The sequence below is a fragment of the Populus alba genome, chromosome 11 (assembly GCF_005239225.2).
Source record: "Populus alba chromosome 11, ASM523922v2, whole genome shotgun sequence".
NCBI classification, from domain to species: Eukaryota; Viridiplantae; Streptophyta; class Magnoliopsida; order Malpighiales; family Salicaceae; genus Populus; species Populus alba.
Window position 1 is genome coordinate 19,295,786 of NC_133294.1, and position 11,362 is coordinate 19,307,147.

Consider the following 11,362-nt stretch of genomic DNA (forward strand, 5'->3'; position numbering starts at 1 on the left):
GTTTATATTTAAGTTAAAATTATGTATATTAAATTAATACTTTGAATAATATTATATTAACAGTGTATAACTTCAAAACTGCATACCAAAATACCGAGGAGGTGAAATGTACAGTTTCCAAGTAAAAAAGAAACAGAACCGGAAGAGATTTGAAAACCGTGAAACCTAGTCGGTTTAAAAAGGAGACAAACAAAATGGCCAGTGAATTGATGCCAGTTTACCAAACAGAAAGAATTGCCGACATTTCTGGGTCACACGTATACAGTGTCACACCCCTTGTGGTGGTGGACCTTTTTGGGGCCTCTACTCTCTTGTTCATACTCTGTTGAGTTAAAAGAGAGAGAGAAGCAATGTTCGCCCTCTTTAACCATTAACTGTCCCCTTCCCTTCTATTCTTTTATGAGCCAGGTGCTATGGTTTTTCTATTCCCACTTATAACTCATTTCTCTTTAGAACAACATAACAAACCAACCTTTTTACTGTGAAAAAAGCTACCTTTACTGGTCTCCTATACATACAAATACACTTCACTGCCAATCGCGAAGCTTCCACTTTTTTCTTCTGGGATCTCCTGCTCAGTGTTCTTACAGGTACCCTTTTGTGTCCCTAGCTTCTGTTTTTTTCCACTTGCGTTAAGTTATGTCAGGTTCTTATATCATATATTATACACACATGCTTTGTTTGAATGGTGTCTTGGACTTTATGTGCCTGGAGTTCTTGTTTTTCTACTAAATTTTTTTATGAAGTTATTGATTTTTAGCTGGGTGTGTTGTAGACAGCTACGGATATCTTTGTCTGATTGCATTTCGTCTGTTTTCATCTGTCCATATTCGATATTGTTTGGGAAGAATATCCTGTTCTGCTAGAAATTGCTATTATTTTTGTGCTTAAAAAGATTGTGGCTCTGTCATTCCTTGTCAGTGCCAGCTCAATTTCTTCATTCATTTATCGATTCTATTGTTCATTTAGCTTTCAAATGTCTTTAATATGATTATATGTCTATGAGCAACACAGTAGAGATGAAGTTTAGTTTTCAGTTCTTGTTCATGTTTGTTTCATAGCCGAAGAAAAAAATTTATATCCCGGATTATTATCTGGCAGTTTGTCTTACTCAAGCGTACACATTTTGTTCAATTAGGACTGATACAATTACTTAGGCATTTTTGGGGTAAATTTTTTTTTTGTCATAGAATGTTTCGGGGTAAGTTGTCCTTGTGCAATGTCCATCCATTGTGTTCATCATCTTGGCCTGAACATATTGTAATTTAGGATTTTCAAAAAATAAATTAGAAGGTTTAGGGTTGTTTGTTATGGAGACTTTAAATACTGGTTGTTCTGTTTTGATCATTGTTTCCACTCACAGATTGGAATTGCCAGTTCCTGCTGACAATTGAAGGATACACACTCGTTTCAGGACTTTAACATGTTGAAGCAGTCATCCAGTAGAAACCTGAGGTCCAAAGGCTTTAAGGTAAAGCATTTCATTCAGGTATTTCTGTTGCTTGCCACTGGCGTCTGGTTGGTCAACCAGCTCAAGCACTCTTACCATAAGAAGGCAGCATATGAGGACAGTACTGGAAAGATCTCAGAAGAGGTTCGAGGCGATTATGAAGTTGTAAAACTTGGGAGGAAAGGCCTCCATCCTCGGGTAAGGGAAACAGATTTAGAGATTGAAAATCATGAGAGTAAAGCAGAATTGGAAGAAGAAATCGAAGAAATTAAACCTGGAGAAAATGAGGATGAAGGAAGTGGTGGGGATGAAGAAATAGATGGACATGATCAAGTAAGAACAGAAGAGGAAGAAACTGAGGAAGTAGAGGATCTCATTGATGTAGACGATAAGGAAAGGGAAGAAACAAATGAAGATCAGGAAATTGAAGAGAAGGGCGATCAACTTGAGGATGCAAGTTCACTAGATGATCAAACCCAAAATGAAGGCGAAAGGAATTTACAACAGTTAAGAGAAGAACATTACAGGGGAGATGATGCATCTAGCTCTGTGATGCAAAACTCCCAATCAATAATCACACAACTTGGGATTGGAGGTCTGAGAAAGATTAAGGAAAACGAGATGGATAATGCAGAACACATAAAATTAGAGCAAGGGTATAAAAGCCATGGCGATGAGGAGGTTGTTTTTCACCCAATCAGGTCACGTCCATACGGAAATGATGCAAAAGATATCGGCTTGGATTCCCGTTCATTGATTGATGATCATATTGATGGAGGAGGAGTTTTAGGGAAAGCCACGGCCTCTCTTTCTATTAAATACTAGAACGGGTCATGAAGCTTGATGCAAATGCTGCAGGGAAGCTCGGAGTCTGATCCTACAAGCCATGAGCTAGAATAATGATAAATAAGCAGGAGCATTTAGGATATATACTTGTATGAACCATCAGAGAGAGAATGCAGAGAAAAAGCTCTGCATTAGTTAGTGACTGCTAGTGAGGATGTAGGTGTTCTTTCCTTCTGATTCCGCCTAAGTTGCTGAGGATCAGCCTGCCGTCGCTACATAGCGGGACAGGAAGCAAGTTATTTGGTGTGGTTAAAATATCCACCCTCTGGAAGCGGGTGATTTGAAGTCCTAGACAATCGGTGTACCTGTAAACTGTAGCCTAGGGTGAGCAATTGTACATAAATGTTTCTCTTTATTTATGTCTCTAAATTCCCTTATATGCCTCGATGAACTTACTAAAATTGAACATGATAAGTGCAGTTGGATGATCCAACAATCTGCATGAGTGATTAGAAGAGAGAAAGATGAGTCCATCTCCTTCAATCTCTGTGTAAAGAGAGGGCAAGGAGGGGCACACCCCAAGTAGGCTAAGTATAGGAAGAAAAGGTATTTGTCCTCTGGAAATAGAAGGGGACAGTAGAGAGAGAGGTCGTCTCTCCTTGTATAGCCAGAACCAGCACGGGCTCTGAATGTACTTGCAGAAAAGAATAGCATTCAATAATCCTAGATTGCCAATGCAATGCCCCGTCGTGGGCTTGGAGGGCACCTTGGAGGTAGGTAAGCATTAAAATTTAATGTATACTGATATAAAAAATATTTTTTAAAAAATAAATAGATATTATTTTAATATATTTAAAAATATTTTAAAAAATAATTACTATTTTAAAAAAATATTATTAAAAATATTATTTAATTCTATAACATGGTAGTAGCTGGATTAGACAAACATCAACACAAGAAATATTTGCAATATTAGGACATGTGAGTTTTAAATTTTCCCAATAGAGTATATAATTTATTTATTTTTTTCCATTCAACATATTGACTTTCTCAAACTGCCAAATAACCTCGTCCATCCATCAAGTTTCCGACGGCGATTTGACTTTTACCGATTAACTTCAACTTCGAGGTTTTTTTTAGGAAAAGTTTCCTCCAATATTTATTGTATTCGAGCAATAAAAGGATACTTTTAAGTAAATATAAACGTTTTTATTTGGTTAAAAATAATTCAATTATGAACCTTAAAAGCAAGTTCATTCTTTATGAATACGTTATATCAAGTTTAATTTGCTAGAGTAAAAAAAAAAGTATTCTAACTCAATTAATAATTTATTTATCAGCTTTAATAATTAATAAAAAAAAATGGTTTATCTTTGACTGTAACAGCAAGATAAACTTGATCATTTGAAAAATAATCCAAAAATATAATGTGACTGCAGGAATAACAAAAGCCTTGAACAGGGATTAATTGAAGTTTTGACGCTCAATAAATTCTGACAATTACAGCATGCAGGAAGCCAGTAAACTTTCGCGTGCTTTCCAAAAATTTTGACATAGTTGAAGCATTCAAAGCTGAAAATAAGAACATCATTAAAACAGCGGTCCAGTTAATAATATGTCTAACAAGCAATGCTAGCTGTAAGCCTTGGCATGCGGTGTCAGAAATCCAAATTAGAAGCTGGAAACGAGAAGCAAAACCTCCCTCAAGATCAGCAAGAAAGACCTGCGCGTCAAAGGCAAAATAACATCCCAGTTTCATGAATGCTTTGGATGGCTCTTTTGGTGCGCGTTCCACTGAATAAGCATCCACACTATTGATGTACCTGATTGAAAGGAACAGATGAATTAAATGGAGACCAAAGAAAGAAATTTTTCCTAAGTTGCATGATGATCCTCTGTCAAGAGAACAAATAAAATTGTGAAAATGCCCAATTTGGCTGGAAATATAAACCGTAAGCTCACGCAGATCTACCTTTACCTTAGGATTTAGTGGAAAACCAAAAAACTTGTATCCCAGTATTCCACAGTATGCACAACCAACCAGAAGTAAACCTAGAACCAAAATGGGTTGGGCAAAGGGGCGGACCTGCGGCAAGATTTGGGTGGTGCTAGAACCAAATTGGGTTGGGCAAAGGGGCAGACCTACGGCAAGATTTGGGTGGTGCTAGAACCAAATTGGGTTGGGCAAAGGGGCAGACCTACGGCAAGCTTTGGGGGGTGCTTGGCACCCCCAAGCTTGCTGTAGGTATCATCTATGCATAATAAACTAGGCCTGCAATTTTTTACCATGAAACATTAACCCTCATTAGTTAACTTCCATTGCATTAAAAGAAGAGGATGTTTTATTTACTCCCTTGAAACATTCTCTAACTCTAACCATGGAAACTAGCTAGGTGCATTATAGGTGGTCCAAGTTCATGAAGATGCAACGCATGGGCCATCATCAACTGTTTGCCGCTGTTTACCAAATTTATAGCACTATAAATATAAATTTTGTCTTCGAAGTTTATAAAAATTTAATTTTAGTCCTTAAATTTTCATTTTTTTATAAAAATTATTCATTTAGCCCCTCTAAGAATAAAATATTTGCTCCCCAGCCTAATAGTTTTTATGATGGCACCCCCAGTTAAAATTTTCTAGTTCTGCCGCTGGTTGGGCATGAAAAATATTGGTAGATAAGTGATACAAGGACAGAAAAATCAAACATTTCAGGTCTGCTAAGAAAAAAGCATACCTGCAAAGATGCTCACGGTAGTCAAGTTTGCAATGGCCATCGTCTGATATATGAGGTATTCAGTCAAGAAATGCCCAAAGGCATAGATGAACGATAAAAAGGTGGCCAAATAAAGTGGCTTGTTATCAAGATTGAATGCACAAAGAAAGCAAAGAGTGCAAGTCAATAGTGTCCAAACTCCAAATGTTCTTCCATGAACTTCAGTCACTGCATAACAGTTAATTAAAGAGGGAGGGAAAAATCAGACCATGATCAATTACCATGAACGAGAGAGAACTCTCTACCACTGAAACCAATCAAAAAGATGTTACAAACAAAACTTCAACCATAAAGAAATAGATGCATCTTCTGGGTTTGGAATTGTTGCATACCTTTGTTTTTATGAGAGTGTTTTGCTTTTTCTTTGAGATTGTGATGTTATTTTTCTGGATTCAAAATCAAAGGAACAAAATACACTTACATGAAACATAACCGTTGATCTTGGTATTCAAACCCAAGAAATGAGGAAGTTTCTATTATTGTCATTGCTGGCTAAATTTTTTCTGCCAGCAAATGCATGTTAACTAGGAGAGTTTAATCACCAATCAATTAAGTATTAGAAAAGACAGGCCTAACGGGTTCAATTTGGTATCCAATTAATACTTAAACAGCAACTACCAGTTTAGCGTCGGACATTTAATCACCAATCATCGGAGTATCAGAAAACACACTTCTAGTGGTCATGTCAGATCAAAAGCTATGCTCTCTCATCTTAACCATCCATCCAGAACTACCGCGAACTTATGTGAAGCTACAAAAAAAATTCCTCGTAGTATAGTAAAGAACAATGGTGGGAAATGAGAGAACAGAAAAGGGATCAGAGGAAGTAGATCAGGTAAGATGTACTTGATTTACAATGCATGAATGTTTGGGTTTTCTGTCGTTCAGATTAGTGAAACCTGTGATGTAGTTCTTTTCTTCTAACCAAATAGTTTATTACCGCTAGTGGCTTCATGTAATAAAAATTTTACCAACACATTCTTCAATCGGACTCTTAAAGTCCCTCTGGGTTAAAAGTACGCAGGAAGCAACTATTTGAGTACATTGATAAAACTTCAAACTCTAGGAACCATCCTGCCTTGCTCCCTTAATATAATCCTCCATTTCAGGTACACAATTGCCCATACTCATGTATGCAGCCCCAAAAAACCACATCCCAGATCTTGGGGACAAATCCCCATAGAACTAATCAAAATCATTTTAATATTCTATGCTTTGCTTAACAATGAACTGAAATTATCTTTCTTGGACACCAGATTTAAATTTACCCCACTCGCTGCTGCTCTATAACAAATAAAACATTGGATCAAATCTTAATTGGGTTTTGATCCCCTTGAATAATCAGGATCCAAATTTTGCATGATGCAATTCGACATTAGGCATTAAAACACATAAACCGTTAGAACCCAGGATTTTAAGCAAAAAGAGGAGGGGTTTGGCTTTTGGAGAAGATGTTGAGTGATTGAAAAGAAAGAAGCTTACTGGTTGTATCGGAGAAAACAGCCAGCCTGAGAGCCCAAATGTCGAAGAAACCGAACCAAACAGATGCTAATCGAAGCGAGCCCACCAGCATCAGCCACCATCCTAATGCTTTCATCTTTTGCTACCAGCGATTGATTTGGTGTTTGTTTTGTTGTTTGTCGAGTTGCGAGGGGGGGGGGGGGTTTCTACGATGACTACTTTGCTAACGAGGAGCTTCTTAGTATCAGTTAGGAGGAGTTGATTTTTAAAATATTTTTTTTATTTTAAAAAAATTAATACAAACATATTAAAAGTATCTAAAAGTATATTAAAAAATTATTTTAAAAAAAAAACATGATTTCAAACCTGTTGTTATTAAAAATAATTTTAAAAAATATATTTAAATAAAAATTTATTGTAAAAAATCTTACTTGTAACTATAATATACTAAAATGCAAGGGGATAGGAATAGTTGTTTTATTGTTGATTACATTAGTAAAATATATATTTTTTCTCTTGCTTAGGAGGGTATTAGGATTTTTTTTTTATCTTTTTATGAACATTAAAAATATTTAAATGAATCTGGAACCAAAAATTATAAGCTTTTAGTTTAGGGTTGTTATAGGTTTTTTTAAATTTTAGTGTACAAGTTAAATTACTAAAATGTCTCTTAAATCAAAAAACTGAAGCTTTCGGTCAAGGGTTATGAATGTATTTTCAAGTTGATTTTTTTGTTATTTTACTCTTTTTGTCAAAAGTATTGTTGTATCTAACCATGATAAAATAATAATAAATTTTAAAAAATTATTGGTACATGATTTACATGTGTCACCACATGAGCGACACGACTACACTCTAGGCAGCATGTGTGAATGCTCTCAGTAGTTCAAGCTACCCAGCCACTATGTAGTTAGACGTGTTGCTATGTCAACTTTTATTTGGTGCAGCGTGTCTATTCAACGATTTGGTAATTTATCATAAGCAGACTTTTTCTTATTATTATTTTTTTTTCCTCCCAGAAAAAATACAAATAGGTCTTCTTTGTTTTTGGTACTTGTGCTTTGGTTCTTTTTTTATTTCTTAATTTTGTCCTTAATTTTTTAATTGGAGGTTTATTTCCTTTCAATTTAGTCATTAATCTCATTTTGTGATATATTATACTTTTTCAATTTGATTTTTATTCTTTTGATTTTTGATTTTTTTTTTTTACTTGATCTTTTTATAAAAGTTGATTTTTACAATTTCACCCTCCAGTCCAAATTTATTGTTTTTAATTTGATCCTTAATTTCTTTTTTTATTTTATTTTTTATTGGGGTTATTTTTCTTTTCAATCTATTCCTTGTGATGAAAATGCTCGTCCTTTCTTATTACATTTTTTTTTAGGTACCTTGTCCTCTTGAGTAAGTGTAATTTTTTTTTTTAGTTCTTTAATTTTAATTTTTCATGTATTTTTTAAATTTGATTATTGTTCTTTGATTTTTATTTTATTTTTTTGCTTAACTGTTAATAAAAAATTTATTAGTTTTTTTTTTATTATTTTTTTATGAAACGCAAATACAGGGTCGACTTATATAACATCCACTCCTTTGATTCGACTTCACTCTTCACTTTTTAACTTTCATTGTCCCTTTCTCAAAACAATTACAAGATCATCAGATTGAGATCTCCACATATCCTTCTCTCGCCAAAACAATCCACACTCTCTACTGTCTCCGCCACCAAAGGTTCCCTCTGCTACTATGGATAAAAGCACTTTGAGGACCGTTTGTTGGTGTTGTTGTTGTTTTCATCAAAATGGGATGGATTTGATTGATAGCATCTTGTATGAGTTTAATACATCTTGTGGTGTGGTGGTTCGAAATTCTATAAGGAAAGCAGGCCAATAATTTGCGTTGAGTTATGTATGGAAAGTTACCGTTATTGTTTGTTTTTGTGTTTTAAAAATTTTTTTGAATAAATTTAATTTTTTATATATTTTTTATTAATATATTTTTGGTGTTTTTTTATCATTTTAATGCGTTGATATCAAACATAATTTTTTTAAAATAAAAAAATATTATTTTGATATGTTTATGAGTGAAAACTACTTTAAAAAATAACCACAATCATATTCTTCAAACAGGTAGAGAATTCAGGAGTATTTAAAAATATAGTAATGTTTATTTTCTAAAATAATTATAGTTTGAAATGTATTATAACAATGTTTTTAAAATTTATTTTTAACATTATCATATATAAAAAAATTAAAAAAAAATAAAAGTGACTAAAGTAACCTAAAGTAGTCTGGTGCTGCTACATTTCTTGGAAGGTATGGCTTAACTGTTGCGAGCGAGATGGAAACCAAATTCTAGGTTTTCCGCAGTGTTTCAATTCTGCAAGCGCACGAACTGAGTCATGTACTTGAATAAACAATTTAAAGTGACTAAAATAAGAATTTATATATAAAAAATGATTTAAAAAAAAAATGCATTTCTTAGAAGACTTATCCTCGTCATTCATATCCTTTTTTTTTATCTTGACAAAAAAAATATTTTCTTTTATTAAAGGAAAGGTTTTTAAATCAGAACTTAAGCAAAACAAACTTTCAATAAAAAATAATAATAATGATTGTTTATTAATATTTTTTAAGGCCCACGGGTCATTTTGGGCTTGGCTCGGGCATAGCTTCTATTTGAGTAGCCAGGCCTATATGGGCCCGGACTTAAAAAAAAATCAAGCCTGAGCCAAGACCAGCCCGTTAACACCTGTAATCTCATTCAATTTCTTTCATTGGCGGCAGCTGCCTTAATGATACGGAATATTTTTTCAATAAAATTCATATTTTTTTTCAGTATAAATTTAAATTCACACTATTAACAATACTCTTTTGGATATATAGAAATATTGTGGATTCACTATGCCTATAAGTTTTCTTTTCATCCTTTTTTTTAATTTTGCCCTTTAAGGACCTAATTAAAGACTAGATAAGCTAAAATTGTTAAACAAATTAAAAACTAAAAAATAGAAGATCAAAATGAAAAATGTAAAGAATATGGTGGTGTTTTCAAAATTTATGACACAGTATTCAAGTAAAATTATGTGGCCGGGATTTGAAGAGGGATGGTTTACAGGTAGCTGGTTTATTTTTTTTATTTTTTTTAAATGACAACCAACTTGTCATCTACCCTTTAAAAGGAGAAAAAATCAAGCCAGCTCAGGCGTGACGGGCAACCGAGACCAGGCTCACATGCCTGGGTTTTTTTTCTTTGACCATTGAATTATTATTTTTTTATCATTTTAGTTTTCTTCCTTCTAATTCCATCCTACAATTTTAGTTTTTTATATAAAAAAAATTGCTGGAATTCTTTAAAAAAAATCAACAATTTTTCATGGTGTTTTTTTATAGAATATTATTTGATTAAATATGCCCTATTTGTTTTTTTAATTTTTTTATGTATTTTTAACCCCTTGAATGTTTTTTTAAATGTTTGATGCACCTTATTGGTGTATAATTAAATAAAAAATAATTTTAAAAATAAAAAATTATTAAAACCAATCAGATTTATGACTCGATTCGAGGGTTTGGTATATTAATTTTAATTATTTTAGATTTTTTAAATTTGATATTTTAATTTTTAATTTTTTTTCTTTATTTTTTATATATCTTTGCTATCAAAGAACGTGTAGGACAAGTCTATATATATATATATATATATATATATATATATATATATATATTTTTTACTAAAAAAATATTCCAATTCGGTAGAATAACTAGAAGTAATTAAATACTAGAAGATATGTTTGGATATAAATGCTATAAAGAGCATGAAAGGAGATGTTTAGAAGCGTACTTATCCCTTTCACTCCCTTAAAATATTAGATTGAAGTATTATAAACAAGAATATCTAAGACATGAAAAGCACATCAAACTTTTCCTCCAAGTATATCTTTTAACAAAAACACGCTATAAATTTAAAATAAATCGCAATCCATTTTTTAGATCATTTAAATGAAGCTCCCACCAGAACTTCGTGGAAGTGGTGTCTTTAATGCCATTCTAGTCTTTGATAAGAAATTTAGTTCTCATTAAAGAACTAAATATCTTTCGTGCACTTGGATTTCGTCGAAACAAGGACACCTTTAAATAATAAATTGTATAAATATTATAATGTTAGTAGTAATTTTAGAAGAAAAACACATTGTTGTTAAAATATAAAAATCAGAGGATGACTTTTTTATTTTTTTGATTATTACCTGGGTATCTTTATATTCTTTTAAAAGATGAAAACTAGTCTTATTCGGGTTTATGATTGTCCCTTCTAATAAGTCCATTTCTCGAAAATCAAATTTGTATTCTCATATTTATAGGAGTATAGTAATGTTTTAACCGTTAGACCAATATTTCATTGATCAGTGAACAATATTTGATGATTTACTGAGAATTATTTTTTAAGAAAAAAATGTATTTTTTATTATTTACTGATATATATTTATTAATTATTTTATCAAATACAAAATATCATCTTTTGAATATGTAATTAAAAAAAAAAGTTAATATATAAAAAAAGGTATCCACAATGCCAATGGTTTTTTTTTCCTTTTCTTTTGAGTTGCAAATTAACATAAAATTATACTCGCGGTATAATAAAGTGCACTGACTAGTCTCATATAAAAAATCACATTCTATTTCTTCAACTGGCCAGTAAGAAGTTCACCGGTCAAAAGCTTGGATTTCCACAAGCACTGGAAGCCACCAGCAAAATGAAAGATTGTGCATTTCTCTCGTGCCCTTGACCTGGTGCCTTATCCCACCGGTCATGGCCGCCAGGCTACCAAATTTGTGAGAAAAATAAAAACAAATTCTTTATGAACTTGTAAAAATAATTCTTAAAAAATATTTTCTACCTAA

General features: G+C 32.6%; 2 protein-coding genes across 3 annotated transcripts; one reads left to right on the forward strand and one right to left on the reverse strand.

Moving 5' to 3' along the window:
• The first annotated feature begins 213 nt into the window (after nt 1–213).
• Nucleotides 214–2,673, forward strand: LOC118031400 (uncharacterized). Of its 2 annotated transcripts, none has more exons than XM_035035799.2 (2): nt 214–590; nt 1,364–2,673. In XM_035035799.2, exon 2 carries the CDS (start codon nt 1,424–1,426, stop codon nt 2,273–2,275), a length of 852 nt encoding a protein of 283 aa, XP_034891690.1. In that variant the 5' UTR covers nt 214–590; nt 1,364–1,423; the 3' UTR covers nt 2,276–2,673. The 2 variants fall into 2 exon arrangements, with proteins under 2 accessions (XP_034891690.1, XP_034891691.1); XM_035035800.2 differs by having other exon boundaries at nt 1,415–2,673.
• A 1,005-nt stretch (nt 2,674–3,678) lies between these two features.
• Nucleotides 3,679–6,692, reverse strand: LOC118031401 (ergosterol biosynthetic protein 28). The gene is made up of 3 exons (XM_035035802.2): nt 6,492–6,692; nt 4,971–5,177; nt 3,679–4,059 (listed from the first exon to the last, which is right to left on the reverse strand). Exons 1-3 carry the CDS (start codon nt 6,604–6,606, stop codon nt 3,992–3,994), a joined length of 390 nt encoding a protein of 129 aa, XP_034891693.1. The 5' UTR covers nt 6,607–6,692; the 3' UTR covers nt 3,679–3,991.
• Between the last annotated feature and the right edge of the window lie 4,670 nt (nt 6,693–11,362).